Below are 21151 nucleotides of genomic sequence, written 5' to 3'. Positions count from 1 at the left end.
CATTAGTTTTTCAATTTTTTAATAAACATCTATTGTATTAATTATTTATTTGTGTTAAATTATTAAAATAAATTTAAAGATTAAAATATATTTTAATTTTACTTTTATTTTAAAAATTCAAATTCTTTATTTTTGGATTTAAAATGTAGATTTAATTATTACGATAATTAAAATTCTTATATTAAATTTACTTGTGCTGAAATTTAAAAAAAATTACTTCGTAGTCATATAAAAATAAAAATAACATTTACGTTTGGTTCATTTGTAATAGAATAAAATTTGTAATGGAATAGATCAGAATCAATAATTCATTTGTTTGGTTGAATGGAATAGAATAAATTGTAATAGGATTCTTGTGTTTAGTTGAATGGAATAGAGTTGAATAGAATAGATATTGTAATAGTATAAGGAAAAATACTTAAATGACCAAAGTAACCTTAACAAAAAAATTTTTATATAGATAATTATTGTTGTTGTTATTAAATTTTAATAAAATTATTGTTAAATATATTTTAATAAAAATAAAAATAAATAATTTAATCATATTTTAATATAATTATTATTAAATACAATTTAATAAAATATTATATAATTTAATAAAATTCTTAATATAATCATTATTATATGAATTAAAAATCATAATATATAATATTATAAAAATAATATATAATCTACTTTATTATTTTTAAAGCTGTAATACATATTTAATGTACTAAAATATCATTAGTGAAACAAATAATTTAATTATTCTACAATAAAAAATAAAGTATTAGAAGTAATAAATTGCTTGTGACTAAAAAATTAGACACTAAATTAGAATTAATGATATAATTTAAAAGTTAATTTATGAGTTAAGTAATAATTTTAATCGATACTTTGTTACATATAACAAACATTATAATGTTGCATTTCACATTCCCATTTCATTTAAATTGTGAGAGAAGGAAAGAGTATGGCCATTGTCAATGGAGATTCCCATTATTTTTGTAGTTTCTAAAGGTCACTTTCTCAATACAGGAAAATTCTCATGACATGTATCATTCTTGTGATTTCATGCTAACCCAGCTCCACCAAATCTCTAAACTTGTATCTACAATAGGTATGCTGGAGAAGTACTCACATGCATCTCCGATTATGCACTTATCAGCCATCAAGTTGAATTTTTATCAGTATTGCCTTCTTGCTGTGCTTTAGAAGAATCTTCCTTTTTCTCCATGATCTACTGGATACCCTCTTGATATCCTTCTATGAAACTCTTAAGAGCATCTCTATATGCAGAACCCCTGTCATGTATAACCTCTGTAAAGCAGGCCTCAAAGTCTCCACCCCTCCTCTTGCAACAATCGCTATTAAATCATTTTCATAGACAACATCAAAACAATGTAAAATTTAACAAGATAAACTATAATACCAGGAAAATAAGAGAGAAAAGGGTGAGAACTAAATAAAACAAAATGCAATCACAAATGACTCTGAGCAGCAAGGGGAAAAAGAAATCGATATTATACCACAACAGTAACTTTGAAAAACTCAACACTAAGGATTTCTACAATAAAATTGAGGTCTCTCAAAACTGTGAACTTGTTCATCCTGTTGAGCCAACAGGCTTTTAGTGTAAGAACTAAGCTACTCCAGGCAAGCCAAAAGTATCTGCAAGGAATATCGATGGGATATTGATAGGCATATAACCTAAGTTTGACACAAAACTAGAATATAAAAAAGTGAAGTTGAAATAAAACTGACACTAACATAAGGATACTTCTTTACTTTTCACTCGCTCTCCCAAAATGGAAAACCTAAGGCTTTGCTTGGTTGCAGAAATCTAAAAGAAAACAGCAAACGGAACCATGTTTCCAACAAAGCACATCATTATTTTCATTTGACACTAGTATCCCTTGAATGCAAAAATGGAGATTAACCCATTAAGATAATACGGTACCTAAAAAATGCCAGGCTATCTATTTTTCCTCTAGAAGAACTTTCGTGCAATAAAAAAACGATGACAACTCTTCTTACTTTGCCAAACCAAAGCCCTGCCATCTTATTCTACCAAATTTGTCAAGCAGGAAAATATACCTTCAAACAAGTGAAAAAGCATCTTCTCAGACTAACAAAATAGAACTGTATGAATATTAGTTATGTTCTTGATTAGGATATAAGAAACTTTTGATTCCCCAGTTAGAAGGTTCAGTATCTTATGTTCCTTTCTTGTGAAGCTCTAAAAGACAAAAATATAAAACATAAATCCATGAAGAAAAATAACACATAAAAATTAATAGATCATATGCATAAACGAAAACATACTTGATCCAGGCTTTTCAACTTCCCTCACAATATGGGTCATTCTGGCCTTATAACCCAAGAATGCAGTTAATCTGCATGGCTTAGTAGGATCATCTTTAGGGAAAGCCTTCACTGAAAACCATAAAATAGTAACATAGACTAGCAATTACAAATTTGGGTACAAGTCACAAATTAAAACACAAAACAAAAACAAGTTAATGTATTTGATCTAACAATTACAGCTATGAAATAAACATTGTTAAACAATTAAGAGGGAAAACTAGGGGAAAATGAACCTTTTCCTCGATGTCAGAAGGCTCTTTTCCTCTGGAGAAAGCCTAATGACTATGCCTCAGATGCTCAAACTTGCGATGAGACATGCTTATTCACTAATAAGAAAGCAACAAAATTCATCTGAACTCAATTTGTTTCTTAATGTAAGCTATAAGCCACAAATGTGAGCAAAGCTCCATATACAAAATTATTTGAAGTCAATATACATGTTCATGAAATAATCACATTAGAAGTAAAAAGATAAACCCAAATACAAAATTGGGTATTTGAAGATTTCAACAATTACCCAAACATAAACTAGAAAATGGAAATCCACTGAATTAACCCGAACATATACATACATGTAGACCAAAACTATACAATCCAACCATAAAGTCGACAACCAGAATCCATTTGACCTAAACCCAAATTGATCCAAATACAAAATGACCAAAACATGAGCTTCAAATCCAAATCAGCTGGTCATAAAACAACCAAAACCCAAATAAAAAACAATCCGAACCCCAAATTGGCAAAACCCAAAATAAATGAAAATTTTAAAACTTAATTTGATTCAATCTACATTGATCCTACTCAAAATCAACCCAAACTGACAAACTGTTAGATCTATAAAGACGTATAGGAGATTACAACAAAATTCAAGCTAATAGGTAAACAAATAGATGGATCTGCTAGAAGTAGAAAATTGGGTTGATTAAAATTGTATTGATTAAGCTAAATCAAAATCCTTATTGAAAATTTGAAACATGACAGATCCATTTTGAAGCATTATAAAATGATTAAAAATGATTTTCAGAAATAATTCAATAAAATAAGTGTAAAATGAAAGAAAAAAGAGTTGAATCTTGATGTTGAGACATATGAAGAACAACAGATCTAGCGAACTGAATGGAAATGGATCCCCCAAAGACCAAAGGCCTATGGCGTAAACTTAACGTACGCCAATTCTCGGGCTACTTCGGTATTTCTTTCCAAAAAAAACCCTTTTTTCTTAGGATTTTTGGCAAAAAAAAAAGCCCTAATCGAGATTCCAGCCTTGATTTCTCCAATCATGGGGAAAATCCAATTCACATACAACCGCAGAAACTGAAGCTTACATCAATATGTTTTCACACCCCAAGATTAAAAAAAAACCAGAAAAGTTAACAAAACTTATTAGCAAATAGACTAAAAAAAACTTGAAAGCTAATACCTATTATTTCAACTAATTTAACAAAAAAAATTTTAAAAAAAAGAAATCAAAATGGGAGAAGAGTTACCTGAGGGAGGACTGCCGATTGTTTCTCTTCTCAAGTTTCCATCTCAATCGAAAGCCTTGTTGAGGGTTGGAGTTAGAAAAACGATTCTTAATTGAAGGCCTTGTTAGGGTTTGTGAAAGGGAGATAGAGTTGGTGAGAATAGAAGCATGAAAAAGAGGGAGTAGAGTTGGTGAGACAAGTTTGGAAGAAAATGGGAAGAAGAATGAAAAAAAGAAGAGATTGCTTTAGATGTGAGAAAGAGAAGGGTAAAGTTGAAAGTCTAACATAATTTTTCATCCAGACATTCGTTGAATCCCTATTCCTTGGGGAGGGTGCCGAATTGTAAACGGCACTTTTGCGTTAAATAAGGCTGTATTGAATGATACTGTAATAACCCATTACACCCAACCAAACAAAATTTTAATGAGAGGCCCACTGAATTCAGCTGTAATGACTTACCATTACAGCCAACCAAACATGCTGTAAAAATGTTTATGTAGATTTAAAAAAAATATTCATTCGAATCTGTCATGATAAATTTTTTTTTGGTTGAAATAATGTTTCCAAGAAAAATTGACGTTAGTATTTTGATTAAAATAGTTAATAATATTAGTATTTAGGCTAAATAATGACATTATAAAAATAAAATAATCAAAGTATGTCAAAATTAGATACATAGATTAAATCTCAAGGTTTAGCATAGTGTGAGGGTTAAAACTAAAGTTTGATCATTGCTTATAATATACAAAAAAGAAAAGAAGCAAGGCAAACCTAAATGAAATTAAAAACTAAGTATCCGTATCTAAGATTCTTATCACATCAAATTATATATAACCACGTAATATTTTAATCAAAAAAATTAATAATATTAACTATTTGAATTAACCTTTTTTTCCGGAATAAATCTTCAACTTCTATTTTATCTTCTCTACCTTCTTAATCTTATCGTGCATCCTCTTTTGCTTGGGTAGGACAAGCTTCTCCCGGTGGCATTTGAGTAGACACCAACTTTGTTGCTCTACCGTGGCATAAACCCCATCTTATATTCTACCAATGCATATTGTAGTTTTAAGATTCATTTACAGGTTTTAAGTTACCAGCAATTTGCTTCAGTGTCAGAACTTTAACTCTAAATAGTTGTTACTTTTGCAGCCAAATATGTTGGTTGTGGATGTGGAGAAGTTTGCATCACCCATTCCAGGTAATTTTTTCATTATTTTCTCATATTTCTATCATGATATTGGCCACGTCATGTGATTCAATTAAATAGACTCTGAGATTAAGTCAAGTTTGAAGGGCCTAAATATAAGATGAGAACGTTCAAATCTATGCAACGTGTACAGGTGGGCTCTTTAGGCCTAAAATTTCGTCCATATTATTTTTATTACACAGCCTTTTTAATCCTAGTTTAAATTTATGTTGTTGCGTTTTTAATATGTCTTAAAAGTATATTTTTTAAATATGGTAGTTTTTAGTTAAATTGGTTGATAGTTTAATTAGTTAATTTTATTGCATTTTAAACGTGTCTTAAAACTAGCTATCTAATATGTCCATTTCATTACAGCTTTATTATTATGTTGTTTCTTTACATGTTTAATGTGTTTTCATTTTAGCTTTATTGTTTCATTTTAAGGTGTCCTAATATCATGTTTAATGTGAGATTTAATTTTCCTAGGAGAGTCCAATGGCCGACCTATTTAAAGTTTCAAAGGGCTGCTCGTTTTTGTCAAAAGGAATCAAGAGTTTTCACACCATGTGGCTATTCGACTTTGCAAAAGCATCAATTATGTTCAAATGTAAATATGGTTGTTCGTGTGGGCTAGAAAGTGACCATTCGGTCAACACAAAGGAGCCTTAAATGCACTGTTCAAATTCAAGGAATGAATGGGCAGATTCTAGAAGCGGAATTTATTACCCAAGATGAACAAACATTTGCTTCATGAATAAGGGCTTCTTCTGCCGCGTTTAAAAAAATATTTGTGACTCCAAATCACTTTTAAAAGAAAAACTGTGCTAAATAAATTATTTTTAATTGAAATTTTAAATTTTTAGAAGTGTTTTTTAAAAATAAGAAGATAAAATTTTAGTTTTCATCTCTTAAAAACACTTTTAGTACTTAATTACTTTTTCATCCCTCCAATAACATAATATTTTCTCTTTTTTTCTTGATGCTTAATTATAAATGTGTTAAAATTATTAATTAAAAATAAAAATTTTAAAATACTAATTACAAATATTTAATGCTTATTTAAATATTTAAAATATAGTTTATATATTCTAATTAAATTTTATAATAATTAATATTTATTGCTTAAAAATATTTAAAATTTATATTTCATATATTAAAATATTAACAACAAGTTATAATAATTTTTTATATTCTTACTAAAATATAATAATATTAACTAATTTAAATATTATTTAAATGCATATTTGTTACTTGATAATAACATGTCTAAAATGGACATTTTATTTCTCAAAAGCACTTTTTAACAGCAATGCTAAACACTTAAATTTTAAACCAAACTTTTCAAAAGCACTTCTCAAAAGCATTGCCAAACTAACCCTAAGGATGCATGTATGGATGGCATGGGGGAGAAATGTAACTTAAATGTCATTCAATGGATGAACATATGTCATTGAAATCGATTCATATATGGGGTGATTCATGTTACTTATTAATGGCCAAAATTGGTTATTCATGTCCTAGTTTTAGTATAAATAGTTGGCTTGTGAACATGTAAAGGTTAGACAATATAGACTTTTCTGATTATAAACTACATTTGAGTTAATCTCTTTGCTCTTTACTAAGAACTTATCGAACTTATCAAGAATTCCTTTCTTGTGGCGTTCACCAAACTGATATTATCATTTTGTTCACCTTCCTAAAGTGTGGCGATCAACCTTATACCTTTGGTTCCAATCTCATTATAGATAGTGGGTCAAGGTTCTTTCCATCCCTAAACTTTTCGACTTTAAACAACCTTATAGAATTCGAGTCGTGTTGTTATATAATGTTGATTCTTTTCTGGTTCGTTTACATTCGAGATTTAGATCCAAATTTACTTTAGCACTATTCTCTTCTTAATTCTACCAATATCCGAGCAAATACCTATTTAGACGATCGGGCACATAAAATCGTGAATCAACTCGTTATGAGTTCACGTCAATTTCCTTGTTTGCTCTCATATTTTACTTTCAGGGTCATAACTTGTTTGCTACCATGTTTTACTTATAGCTCATTTCAGGGTCATAGCTTATTACCAGTTCAATAATTTGCACAAGTTAATATTGTTATTGGCCTTGTTTGGCGATTGGCTAATAGCTGATTGTAGTCGCTAATTTGACCAACTGATTCTATTAACTGTTTATTTAAAAGTATTTGCTAAAACTTAGCTTAAAGCTGATATGTGTAAAATGACAAATAAGGGCATGACACATTTTATTGTTAAATATTTATTTGTTTATAATACTTTAGTCTTTATTGGTGAAATTATTGAAATAAAATGCTATTACCAAAGAATTAAAACATCCATTATGGAAATTAATTAGTGAATATTTTGATAATTTAAATAAACAAATTTCTTAAGTTATTTATTTGCAAATATTAACCTTGTGGAAATTGATAAATATTAATAGTATATATACATAATTGTAAACTATATTTTTAGTAATAATTACGTCATGTTCTTAGTATATAAATTAGTGATAATTATGTCACACTCTGGATAAATTTGTCGAGTAGCATATTTCAATTAATATAAAGTTGCATAAGAAACCATTTTACACAAGTAAATTGAAAATAAATTAAGAGTACATAAATATTCAAGAAATAGATACATATCCAAACAAGTAAAAATAAATATTTAAGAAACACGACGTTGTTGTCTAGCTGCAATCAAACTAGTAGTAAAGTCATTACGAGCTTTTGTCATTTCATTAGTACTTATACGCTCAACTTCTTGAGTGGAAATGCATTCGGCATCCAAAAATGCTTTGGGAGGAATAAAATTCGGATTTGCATCTATGACTCTAAATGTTAGGTCAAGAAATTTACTTAATCTGATGTAGTTATATAATGCAAATGCAACACAAATTATTCTATTTTGATCTTGAGACGAATATATTGGCATTTTCGCTAAAATCTTCCACCGCACCTTTAAAATGCCAAATGCCCTCTCAATACAACTTTTTAATGATGAATGAATTCGATTGAAAATTTCTTGCAGCACTATTGGATTTGCACCATGGAACTCTGATGGGTGATACCTTATCTAATCATAAGATGTCAAATAGCCTTGTCTTTTAGGGTACTCTTTGTCTACTAAGTAATATTTGCCTAAGCTTGACCAAATAGAGCCACAAATTTAAAAAGCCTTCATTTTAAAATTAAAATGACTATGCACAAACAAATAAGAATAAAATATTAACTAAAATGGTGAAATTTACTTGGAGGAGGTTTTGGAAAATTTAGACTTGGGTTCCCAATTGTATCTAGAAAAATATGCGAACCGTGAGCTGATCACTTCCAACCACTTAGCACATATGTAAAAAGCAAATCAAAATCGCATGTCACCAATACATTAACGGTGGGTGTCCCTTCCTTCCTCTATAACACAATTGATTTTCCTCACAAATTATAACATCTATATAAGTATCATCAACTGCTCAAATGCAATCCTAAAATGAAAGAATTTATTATGATATGAGATATTGATAAGATTGCAAATTATTACTATTGAATAGAATATAAGGAACAACAATAACTATAAATAATTACCTTAAAATGTGGTATATATTTGGTATCATTGGCAATTTGTGAAGGAATTTCCTTAAATTTACAATCTCTCAGTCGTATTATGTCTCTTGACAAACCATCCATGGCATCTAAAACCTCTTTAAAAATTCTACTTAGAATTTCACTAGAATGTTGAAATCGCTCTTGGAGATCTCGATTGGAAGCTCCCTTACTAAGTATAAAGACAATTAAACCCCCTTCTCCAAAGTTGATATTCTATATGAAGGAAGCAAACCATACTTACATTCTAAATCCATGTACAATTAGCGAAATGTGCTTTGTGACATTCTAAACATGTTAAAACAACGCTTTTCATAACCATTCAACAATTTACATCCATTTTCTCCTGTTTGAAAAAAAGTCATGCATGGCTCATGTGTATGTACTTCACATAATAAAGAGATATATAACTAAATGCAAAAGCTACCAAGTCCTAGAATTCACTATTTATGCGCCTCTTACGTATTCTATTGCATATTACATGCAAATCCATGCCTACAAATATATATAAACAAACTATAATTGCTTCAAATGTCGCCCGCATCAAAAAATTAGGAGAACAAACATTGCTTTAAAAAAATCAAAAGTAACAACCAGACTTTAGATAAGCCACTTTCGCATTACAAATAAGATCCATTACAAAAGGTATATATAGCATGAGCTTGCTCTTTAAAATGTCATCACATATTGCATCAAACAACAAAATTTAAGCAAGCATACATTTGCTAATTACTAACTGAAAGTTGACTTCAAAATATGTTTACAATTCGATAATAGAACTAACTAGAAGATAAAAACTACATTAAAGTTAGTATGATGTTTATTTTCCCTCCTCATACAAGTATTTAAGCCAATGAAGTCTAGCATCATCATCTGGTAGACTATTATGAATTGTCCTTTTCTTGGGATCCTTAATCAAGGTGCAAGCAAAACAAAATTTTGGAGTACTAGGTATTAAGCCAGGCAACGATACTAACTTTGCTAGAGAATTAACAAGTGTGCGTGCTTTAAGATTCATTAACTCCATATCTTTAATGCTCCTCTCAATAGCAACTTGAACCATAGCATCAAGTTTTTCCATCAACATTGTCGATCCTCCAACCCTTCCAAAGGATTCAGTCTTAGAACTCTTATTACTCCCAAAAGCATTATTCCCAAAGCCTTGTTTGTTTCCTCTTCTTCCAACTCCTTGTTCATTAAATTGTGGAGAATGAGAGGGGGAAGGAACTAGGCTAAAATCATTCCAAACTTCTTGCCATCCCATATTAGCTTGGTTATGGTTAAAACCATTATTCTCACTCATTACATCATCATAATCATAAGGTGCATTACCAACATTATAATTTGGGAGAGAAAGGATATAAATTGTTTCCTTTTCACGCTCACCAAGAGTAAACTGAAAAACCTCTTGTGCAACTAAAACTCCAAACAATTATTCTATCTTTTATTTTAGTTCAGGTTCAATTCCTTCATCTTGAAATGCTTTAAAATACATATTTTCCTATATAGCAAGATAAATTACATCAATTCTAAAAATTTAAATCAACTTAGTTTGTGTAATTTTTTGACAATAAAGTAGTAAAACAAGTGTAGATAAATAATCTAACCTCAATTTTTTTCATCCATCACTCCTCACTAACGTTTATTGTTCCCTTTTCATGATCCCAACCTAATTCCGTTTCCTTTCTTTTCAAGGCTTTCCAAAGGCTCCATTTATTGCTCATCCAATCCCACTTGTTCTTAAGTTTAGCCTTGTCATATGCTAAGTTGTCTTTTTTTGAAACTGCACTTCTATGATCTTCCATAGCATTCTTTGTAAGATCGTTGTACCACATTTTCCCTTTCTTCTTTCAACATATTGGATACACAAATCACAAAATATGTGTACATTTACTTTCAACCAACTAGCTCGACTTACATATTTCCCCCCATCTTCACTTTCTTCATTGTCTCTTTTCTTTTTGATGCCATCTAAGTATTATATAACATAATTAAATTCACTTATTTTTATTATATACCTTTAAAAAATTTTGGAGCAAAAACACTTAGCATGTCTAATAACCATTATAATCTAATAACATTACAATCCAATACAACTAATAATAATAAATACCAAGTAGCCCATAATATAATTTGGTTAGCTTCTGTGAGACAACAAAGCATTTAAGAGGATGTAATTTTGTGTAGATATTAGAGACAAATGATAATGCAGTGAAACTTATGACATCAATAACAAACATTTGAACAAGTAGGTAGCCAATGAAATAGAGACATTGTAAACTAACCTTAAATTCTCAACTGTAATCTTAGTGTGGAGGGGCTTCTCTTCTCTTATCATGCAAATATTTCCTATGCAAAATCATTTAACAAAATAAAGAAAAAGAAAGAAAATATTAATGATAAGAGGCAATGATGGATGGAAAAAAAAAATTTTAGAACAAGTATAGTGTAAAAATAGAAAATATAATGCAAACTATTTTTGATGTAAAAAATAAGATTTTGGTAGGAAACAAAATAAACTATAATTGATGGGGAAAACAAAAAAAAACGACTTACAAGGAAAAAACAACTACATAAACTAAAAATATTGAATTATAGGGACAAAAAAAAGTCAAATTACAGGGAGAAGAAAATTTGACTTACAGGGAGGAAAAAATTAAACTACATGGACAAAAAATTAGAATTATAGGGACCAAAAATTTAAATTATATGGACAAAAAAAAAGACGAAATACATGGAAAAAATGGATTAAAAGGGAGAAAAAATCAATTTACAGGACAAAAATTTCGACAAATAAAGATACAATAATTTAAAAACATAGAAAGAACTAACCTTAATTGATGAAATCATCTTGCAAATGAATCTCCATAGTTGAATTTTGTAGATTCATGGTGAAGTTTTTTTTTTAGATTTATTTTGGACTTTGGAGGTGAAAGTGAAAATGAGAGAATGGAGACTAATGATATCTTGGCACCCCTATTCGGTTTGAGAGCATGTGGCAAAGAGAGTAATTTTTGAGCAAGTATGGTAAGATATGCCATTACACATATCTCATTCTCAATCAACTGTGAAAAACGTTACTCATCCTTGCAAATTTTTATCCTGGAGGTCTTAGCTCAATAGACTCTTATAAATCTCTATTCACCAAACACTATAATTAGGGGGCTTAACTGCTCGATCTTCCATTTGTGCCCAAATAAGCTAAAAAAGACCCAAAACTCTGTTTACCAAACACCTCCATTGTGAGTTCAATCTAATTCACCTTTTCATTGATTATGTACCCCAAATGAGAAAACTGGTTTTGTAAATGAGAATCAACTTATTGTTCATGTCCAAGTTGAAGTCATTCAAAGGTTTGATATGAAACCTTCAAATTTAAATGGTCAACTTTAAATCTGGTTTCTTGCATTTTCACCATGTAATTTGTTTTTATGGTCATGATTGGATATATAAATTTCAAGATTTACTGATCCATATGTTAAAGGGACACTTAGTTGGAAAAATACTGTTTAGAAAACATGTTTGAAGCACAACGAAAATTTAAATTTTTTCTAAAAACTGAGTCATTATGTTATTTATGGAAATTAACCTTCTTTCCCAAATTATACTCATGTTTTCTAAATAGGCATATTAGGCCATTCCCGACTTTCAACCTCTTGATCTTATTCGCTAATTTTGACCTCGCTTTGCTAGAGTATGGACTTTATTCTTGAAGCTAAAAACTTTCTAGGACTAGAAACCGATTACTCAAGAAAAATAGATTTATTTCGCATGGAATAATTTCGTGGTTTTCTGACAGAGTGACCTTATAGGTGAATAGTATAATTTGTCCTAGCCCATAATCTCTATTTATAGAGTAAATAACAAGAGTCTCTATTGAATAAAGTGTTAATCGAATAATAATATTTTAATAGGAAAAATACACTCATACTAGGAGTAATATAGATGGGCGGCAATAATACCCTCTTTTGAGATTGGGTTTGCTCCTCACTTATATGTATAGGGCCTAGTTAGATCTTTTCATGTATTACGTACAATTATATGTGTCATCTGATCTTTAAACAAAACTCACATAATTTATCCAACTCAATAATTTTTTCCTATAACCCAAAGATTATCTATTCAATTAATTAAATTATTTAATTAACTTAATTAAATTACTTTTTCGATCCAATTTTGATTCTATTAAAGTCATAACGACTTTACTGTATTAGAATCTATGAGCAAATAAATTTAATTAACTTGTTCTTATGAAATTTTGATGACTAGTTAATTTAATTTCAACTTCAAACTTCAATTATTTAATTACCAATAAATTAATTTAATCTCTAGGTCATCTCTTGTTCATGGCGAGAAAATGCATTTACAATGAGCAGTGATTCATGTGATCAATTTCTCTTATTCGTTGTTTCATTCTACATAATCAACTCAAAAATGCAAACCATCAAGGATATATCGAGCTAGCAGAGGGATTGACTGGACATATATAATTAGGACTCAAACAATTTATAATTAAGTTATGGTTACACGTATACTAATTACAACATTATTTAGTCTTGGGATTATTTTACTAAAGTACCATGACTAGTTCTCCCCATTACATACCATTATGAAAGCTACTTATCAAGTGCTTGTCTAATGACTTTGTCATATGCATGTTACCTTCATAGGATAACCTTAATCTCTTTGGGATAAAATTCGTTTTCCCAATATAATTCTATTTTATCTCATGGTAATAATTACATCATCATTTATGAAAAAAGTTAGTTACTAATACATGATAATTAAATCATTCATCTTTAGATAAATGACCCATGGCGACATTACTTTTCCATCTATCATGTAATACCAATTAGATGACATCATTTACCCTTTATTTGACTATGAATTTAATTATCGTAAGTGAAACTATGTCATGCAAAAGTTATATACCTAATGTACCAGCTTTCGGTTCTATTACCAATTGGCCTTACGCTTTTAATACATCAAAGTATACGAGTTATGCACATATAGTCTGACATTTATTCAAGATTGAGGTAAGTCGCACTATGAATGTTACAAGTCAATAATTCATAAGCAGAGCTAGGATTTATTCTACTTGAGTCCTGCATGATGGATTGTCAGTCTAGATAGTCAAGTCTATGTTTCTATCTTTTGGGAGTCATCCGCTTCAATACCCAAGACAAGGTATATCCCTAATTGGATTTGATAGATGATATAATAGTCTTTTAATAGACTTGCTCAATTTTAATTAGATCATGGATCATTTAAATTAACTACTAATATATGTTGTCTGTATTCTTGCATTATGATCCAACCTCTTAATACAACTTAATATTAGTTAAACGTTAGATAACCATTGAACTAATATTTTCTTTCTATTTGTTTTGCATGCAAAAAACTAGATATGAAATTTTATTAAATCAATTTGTTTAAAAAATTACAAGTACATTGACAATATTACTACAATAAGGGCACTAGACTCCAACACACTTGGGCTTTATAGATTTAAGACATCTTTTGTAGAATAAAACTATCTCTTAAATGGCATGAGATATTTTTTATCCCCATCTAACATGGGAGACATCTAATGTACTAATTATACAAGTTTTTGAAAAAGACCATTTATATGATGATAGCCTTGGGCTTGTATCTGAATATCTAAAATAACCATATTGTGCAATCACGTTTGAAACCTTCAAGTGAAATTTCTTTTTGGTTACGCCTATTATACTTTCTGTGTCCTATTGCCTTTGCCATTTGTGCATCATGTTGACAACCCTTTCTAGTTGTGCATTAGTTCACTTTAGAAATTGCACCTATTTAGAATTACTTCGTGCATGTACCCTTGGGATTGTCAACCTAATTTAGGGTCAAGATTGAGGTTGTATAAATTTTTTTTGAAAATTAGGGTACATATAAAAGTTTGAAAATGCACTACAGGAAAATAGGGCTTTAGCGGCGTTTTTAGCAGCGTTTTTTAAAAAAACGCCGTAAAAATTTTAAAATACAGAGCAATAGCGGCGTTTTACAAAAAACGCCGCTAAAAACCGAGCATTAGCGGCGCTTTTGGTAAAACGCCGCTAAAAACCAGACCATTAGCGGCGCTTTTGGTAAAACGCCGCTAAAAACCAGACCATTAGCGGCGCTTTTGGTAAAACACCGTTAAAAGTCATATAACCTTTAAACCCCAAAAAAATCATAAACACCAATCTATAACCCCTAAAATAATAATTATTAAAATTTATGGTTATACAATATATTAAATATTTTCTTATATAATCGTAAAAGAGATAGTATTGAATTTAAAATATTGAATTAATTATCATTATAGTTTAAGGTTTATGGTTTAAGATATATGGTTTACGGTTTAAGCAGGTTTATGAGTTAACTATGGTTTAAGATATATAGTTTAGGGTTTAAGGTTTAAGAGTTAACTTGTATTTGAAGGTTTGTGATGAATTATGATTTTAGGGATTATGATTTAGGGTTTAAGGGTTAGGGTTGAAGTGACAATTATTAACTTCTTAAGAGACAATTTCCTTTCCAGATTCTTACCTGGGATGCTATTAAGAAAGGGTGATTTTGATTGTGGCAAGCTTAAATATTAATTAGCATTTGTTGAACTATGTATAATTTCCAAGTTTATATAACATAGAAATATCTTCTGAGTGGACATTATAACGACTAGAGTGTTCCAATAGAAATTGTTTTATTAAAGTTATGTAACTTTGTATAAATAATAATGCTATTGTGTATTTTATCTGTTTTTTTTGTTTAATGCTCACAAAAACCCTAGGACATTTTAGTTAATAAATTTAATGACTAGTGTTTATGTTAAGCTTAAAACTTAAATCTTGAAATTGAAAAGGATAAATATAAAAATACGCATGAACTTCAATCCAACGTGTAATATCATACATAAATTACGATTTTATACGATTTTAAGCATAAAAGTTTGATTTGATCCAAATTTATAAAATCACTAATTATATTATTGAATTATAAACATTTCATGTTGACATGTTGCATACTCAAACAATTATATTAATTTGATATGAAAATAAATGAATATTTTCATTTCTTTAAATGTGTACAATTAATCAAAATAAAAGTTTCATGTATACGTATAAACCACAATTCAAGTTTCATGTGTATAATTACATCAAATTAAAATTCATGTATCAAATTGCATATTGAATCAAAAGTTCTTTGATATATTTATCCCAATTTGAAAGTATAAAATTAAAATGAATCAAATTAGACTACATGAACTATTTTTGTATTTTTGAAATATTAAAATGCTCAATGATATTATTCTTTTTTATAAATTTAAAAAATATAAATTTAAAATATTATAAATATAAATTTAAAATTAGAAATTTGATATGTAAGAGATTGATTGCTTACATTGGATAATTTTAACTTAATAATTAACTACAACCATTTAATTATTTGTTTTCTTATTAAAATACACGATATTTATTTTCAGAGTACTTAATTTTTTATTTAAAATAGTAATAATAAATATTTTATAAAATTATTTAACTAATAATTTTAGCAGATAAAATAAAAAACTTTTAACGGAGCAAAACGGCGTAGTTTTATTTAAAATGAAATAATTTTGGTGGCGTTTTTACGAAAAACGCCACAAAAAGTTAAGTATAACTCCACAAAAAAATTATTTTCTGTATATTTTTTACAGAGGGATTTTTTACATTTATTCTACGCCGAAACAATTGGAAAATCCCAATCCCTTTTCTGTATATTTTCTTTGGGGGCAGAAAGGCAGAAACTTGTTTGTTCTCTTGAAGATTAAGCATGCCATCTGAGGACTCAAAGTCAGTGAAAAAGGAGGAACCCGAAGAGGATAATGAGGACCTCAAAAGCCTGAGTTCGATGGGGGAGAATCGTAAGAAGAAACCCTCGAGTAATAGCAACAATGCTGCTATTTCTAACTCGAAATTGCGTCCCAAAGAAGCCAAAGTGAAGAAAGAAGAGCCGGTAGAGACTGATGATGAAGACGAAAAACCCATCTCTAAAAGGAGCTCCGCTACTAAAGCGACCAAGCCCAAGAAGGAAGAGAGCGACGATGAAGACGAAAAACCAATCTCCAAAAGGAGCTCCGCTACTAAAGTAGATAAGGTTTTTGGAATTCCTTTTCTGCTTTCTCTTTGTCAAAAAAGACTTCTATTCTGTTCTGTATTTGTAGGAAAAAAAAAGATAATGTGTTTGGTATTTTTGTTTCCGCTATAAATTTTTGAAGGAAAAAGAAATGAAGAAAAAGAAGAAAAAGGGGGAAGAAAAGAAAGCGGCTGCTGGGAAGGAAGTGAAGTGGGAGAAGAAGGTTTATGATTTGCCCGGTCAGAAGAGGGATCCTCCTGAGGAGGTACCTGGACTTAAGCATTTTTTTGGGGGGATTTATTTTCCTAATTTTTGAGTAATTTATCATTGTTTTCACTGTTGAATTTCAGAGGGATCCACTGCGGATATTTTATGAAACAATGTACCAGCAAATTCCCCATAGTGAAATGGCACAATTCTCGTAAGACATAATTCCCCAAGTCCTGCATTAACTTTTTATGGATAATGTAGTTCATTTTTATGGCGTGTTGTAGTTCTGTAATGTATGCAATATAAGGATTGTGAATGCTTAGAAGTCATTTTATCCACTGTTTGTGCTGTGATCTCATTAATTTGAGAACTGAAAGCTGTGTCTGCTACTTTCCTTGGGGGCAGTATGTGCTTGAATGCTGTGATAGCTGTGCCTTAACAAAGACTGGTGCAGTTAAGAATGGTGAATAAACAAAATCTTGACCAGATTTGGGGTGTCAAGGTTGTCATTTGGGTTACTATATTTCCTTCGGTCAGTCGGGTTTATTCATAGAAGTAATGCAAAAATTTGCCCAAATAGAGTTGATGCAACTTAAAGTGTGTATCTTTAGGTTTTGGTTCTATTGATAGTTTTCGTTTTCTTTTGTAATTCCTATTTCTGTCTCTCAAGTCCCAACTCCCAAGTGACGAATTTTCTTTTGTAATAGGCAGAATTTTTCTAATTTGTTCTCTTTAATTCCCGCAATGGGGCAAGCCTTGCCCCAAATATTTTACTTTGTTGCAATGAACTCACAATCTGAAAGAAAATTGATTGTGCATCTGAAACTGAAACAGCTAATATTGTGCCAAATGGTCTGTGATCCTTCTTTGTACAATGCAAGAAAGCTTTCTTCAGAATCTCTTGCTGAGTGTCATAATCTGCTGATTCGTACCTCAATATTTGGCTCTTCAATTTTATATGTTGCTACATTTAGACTTTTCTTCTTCTTGGATGGAAGAATGATACTGCGGTGGATGTGTCAATTTCTTTCTGCTAACTATGGACCTTTGGCTTCATTATTTATCCCTGCATTAGGTCAAAAGAGTTGCAGCTAGCTCGTTGCATTCAACATGCATTGATGGTAATTTGAAATGATTTCTCTTATGGTCAATCAATTTTTATGACCTTATTACTGGACATATTCCAAACTTTTGTTTTCAGATCTTAATTTGTCTAGGTATTGCAGAAACTGGGTCTTTGTTTGTGTTTGGGGATAAAGTGATAGCTAATCTTGTAAGTTCTAAACCTGTCAGTTTTAACATCACCTAATGTTTCTAATCATATGGCATTTTTGAGTGATGTTATCTTAATGAAAATATTTAGGGATTTGGGGAGGCCAAGAATGCAACCATGCCATCCATGATCAATACATTGCCATATTCAGAAGAAGTTGCATGTGGTGGCTACCACACTTGTGTTGTAACAAGTAATTCTCTTATCTTCATTATTAAATGTTTTTGCATGTTTTTATTTATATGACTCAAGATTTGGAGCCATCATTTGTTGCAATTCTCATGTTAGATAGATAGAACCTAGACTATCTTACCATGCTCTTATTATTTCCTACTCAGGATAAATCCTCTACAGAAAGTTTAAAGGTTAACTTTCAAAAGGAAGTCAGATTAGAAATACAAAGCAAACATTTTTGTTGTTTAAAAATCTTAAATCGATGTATCTTTTAAAAATTTCATGCTTCAATAAATTATGAATATTCTCAATGATTATATAGGTTAGAATGAGTAAAGACCTAGAAGAATAGAAAATGATATGTCTATAATCAATGACAGGAATTGTAGGAAAATATGGTTTCATTTATGGACTTATGTCTAAATTGTGTTCCAGTGCTTGAAAATTAAGTGCAAGTTGATGTGAATAAGATGCCTATTTTTATGAAGTGGTCGGTGTTATTCATGAATGTGCAAGAGTGGCATTGTTAATGACTTTTTTACTGCATGCAGTCAACACACATGGCTTCTCAGAAGATTATAGAAGAAGCCGTGTATCTCTGTACTGGAAATCCATTGCCTAAAGACATCGAGCAAATATCTTACTGGCTTCTGAATGAGTCATTTGCGGAGAGTTTCAAATGTATTTCTCTCAATCTCTCTGTTGTGCAATTAGTAAAATTCTTGTCTGTAGATCTACTTTTTATTCTCTTTAAAACTGTTTCTTTATTCTTTGGTTAACTCTTTGTAGGAGTATCTGAAACAAAGACCAGGAAAGGATTGGCCCTGATCGATATTGTAAGGGAAGTGACAATGTAAGTGCCATGTCTGTTTTGACTTATAAATGGCTACTCTTTAATTTTTTTTTTGGGTAATTATTCATGCATTACACTTTTTAACAGGTTTGTTTTTAAGATTAAAATGCCCTCAGATGTTCGAGTTCAGTTAATCAATGACTTGGCAGACATAGAGTAAGTACTTATTTCTGCTGCTACTGCTCTCTCTCTCTCAGCTAACACATAAATAATTGATAAATATTTGATGCTCTGAACAATGAATGTATCATAAAACTGGTTATAATTATAAAAGAACCAAAAAGAAAGAGAAGTACGCCCAAGACAATTTGGTAAATAAGCATAATTTATTTAATGTATAGCTTAAGACTTTTATTGCAAGTATTATGTAAGTGCCTGATTTGGAGTTTCATTTAGAGCATTCTTAGCCAAATGATGTTTTAGCTCCATTAGTTGATTTTATTTATTATTGCTAGCCGCCACATTTGAGATCTAGTATTTCCTTTACTAAGGCTTTTTGTTAGCTGTTGGAAGTTTTCCTTTTTCCTTTTTGGCCAAGGTTTTTTTTTTTGATAAACTTTTTGGCCAAGTTGTTGAATGTTCTAATTGGGGCCTGAATGTGGAACTTTGCTTCATCAACATAAATACGCTTAGATAGTAGATTGAAGAACAATTGACTAGTAGATGGTATTTAAAAATGCTATTGACATTGTTTTAGAATCATGAAAGAAGTGACGATTAAATATCTCTTTGTTTTCATATGTTCAAAGAGATGTTAATTTGATAGTCATATTTCATTCTGTTCCTGATATTGTATAATAGGTGTTGATTGTGGAAAGTATATCAGATAGTAGTAGCTAATGGCTTTAATTGATATGTCTTACCATTTGCAGGTATCGATTGAGTTTTGGGTGCAATGATAAGTTGCAACTGGGATCTCTCATTGCTATTTTCACAAAAGCTAGATCTGCCCTAGTTGCGGTAGTGAAATAGCTGTTTATGTATTAAATTACATATTAAATCAATGTTTATGTATTAAATTTAAATTCATTAATTTTTATATTTAGTTTTGAAATTTAAATTTTAATGGAAAATTTCATTTAATTAATATTTTTTATTTATCCTTAAAGTATATAGTTTAGATTTCAAATTTCAAAAATTAAACATAATATAATATTTTAACATAGAAATAAATATTATTTAATTAAAATAAAATAATTTTTTAAAAGGTCATATCTTTAGCGGCGTTTTTAGGAAAAGCGCCGCTAAAAGTCATGACCTTTGGCGACGTTTGTGGTAAAAGCGCTGCTACAGGTCATGACCTTTTGGGGGAAAAGCGTCGCTAAAGGTCTTGGTCTTTAGCGGCATTTTTATAAAAGCACCGCTAAAGGTCCTGGTCTTTAGCGGTGTTTTTTAAAAAAGCGCCGCTAAAGGTCCTGATCTTTAGCGGCGGTGTATATAGCGACGTTTTTTGCGGCGCTTGGGAAAGCGCCGCTAAAAGTATTAGTGGCGCTTATAAACGCCGCTAAAGGCAAAAAAAAAACGCCGCTAAAAGTTTATTTTCATGTAGTGATGGACTAAATTTTCTATTTAGAGTGACATACATTAATCCTGAGTGGATGATGGACTATGTATGCGTGACTCGTATACTTTGATGTAAGTAAAAGCCTGAGTTCAAATAGATAAGGAACCGAAAGCTGGTGCATTGAGTATACGACTACTGTAGTATGTAGCATCATTCACAATAATGAAATTTATAGCCCAAGACGTGGTTAAACGATATCCTCTCATTGACATTACATGATAGATGAAAAGTAAATGTGGTCACGAGTTGTTTGTCTTTGTGATGAATGATTTAATTAATATACGGAAGTAATTGACTTTTTATGAAGGAAGATGTAATGATTACCATGAGATAAAATAGG

General features: G+C 30.2%; 1 protein-coding gene and 1 long non-coding RNA gene across 3 annotated transcripts; one reads left to right on the top strand and one right to left on the bottom strand.

Annotated features, from left to right (window-relative positions):
- Positions 1-957: 957 nt before the first annotated feature.
- Positions 958-4160, bottom strand: LOC128295581 (uncharacterized). Of its 2 annotated transcripts, XR_008286110.1 has the most exons (4): positions 3837-4160; positions 2580-2672; positions 2305-2415; positions 958-1346 (listed from the first exon to the last, which is right to left on the bottom strand). It is a non-coding gene; the product is annotated as an uncharacterized LOC128295581 (long non-coding RNA). The 2 variants fall into 2 exon arrangements; XR_008286109.1 differs by lacking the exon at positions 2580-2672.
- A 12123-nt stretch (positions 4161-16283) lies between these two features.
- LOC108482586 (uncharacterized) lies at positions 16284-20334 on the top strand. Its single transcript, XM_053030489.1, has 10 exons — positions 16284-16758; positions 16880-17002; positions 17088-17158; positions 18023-18068; positions 18149-18220; positions 18311-18413; positions 18946-19075; positions 19184-19247; positions 19335-19403; positions 20120-20334. The coding sequence occupies exons 1-7, from the start codon at positions 16435-16437 to the stop codon at positions 19014-19016; spliced, it is 810 nt and encodes a 269-aa protein (XP_052886449.1). The 5' UTR covers positions 16284-16434; the 3' UTR covers positions 19017-19075; positions 19184-19247; positions 19335-19403; positions 20120-20334.
- The last annotated feature ends 817 nt before the right edge of the window (positions 20335-21151 follow it).

Source organism: Gossypium arboreum, chromosome 7 (genome assembly GCF_025698485.1).
Source record: "Gossypium arboreum isolate Shixiya-1 chromosome 7, ASM2569848v2, whole genome shotgun sequence".
NCBI lineage: Eukaryota > Viridiplantae > Streptophyta > Magnoliopsida > Malvales > Malvaceae > Gossypium > Gossypium arboreum.
This window is presented reverse-complemented; position numbering and strand designations above follow the sequence as displayed.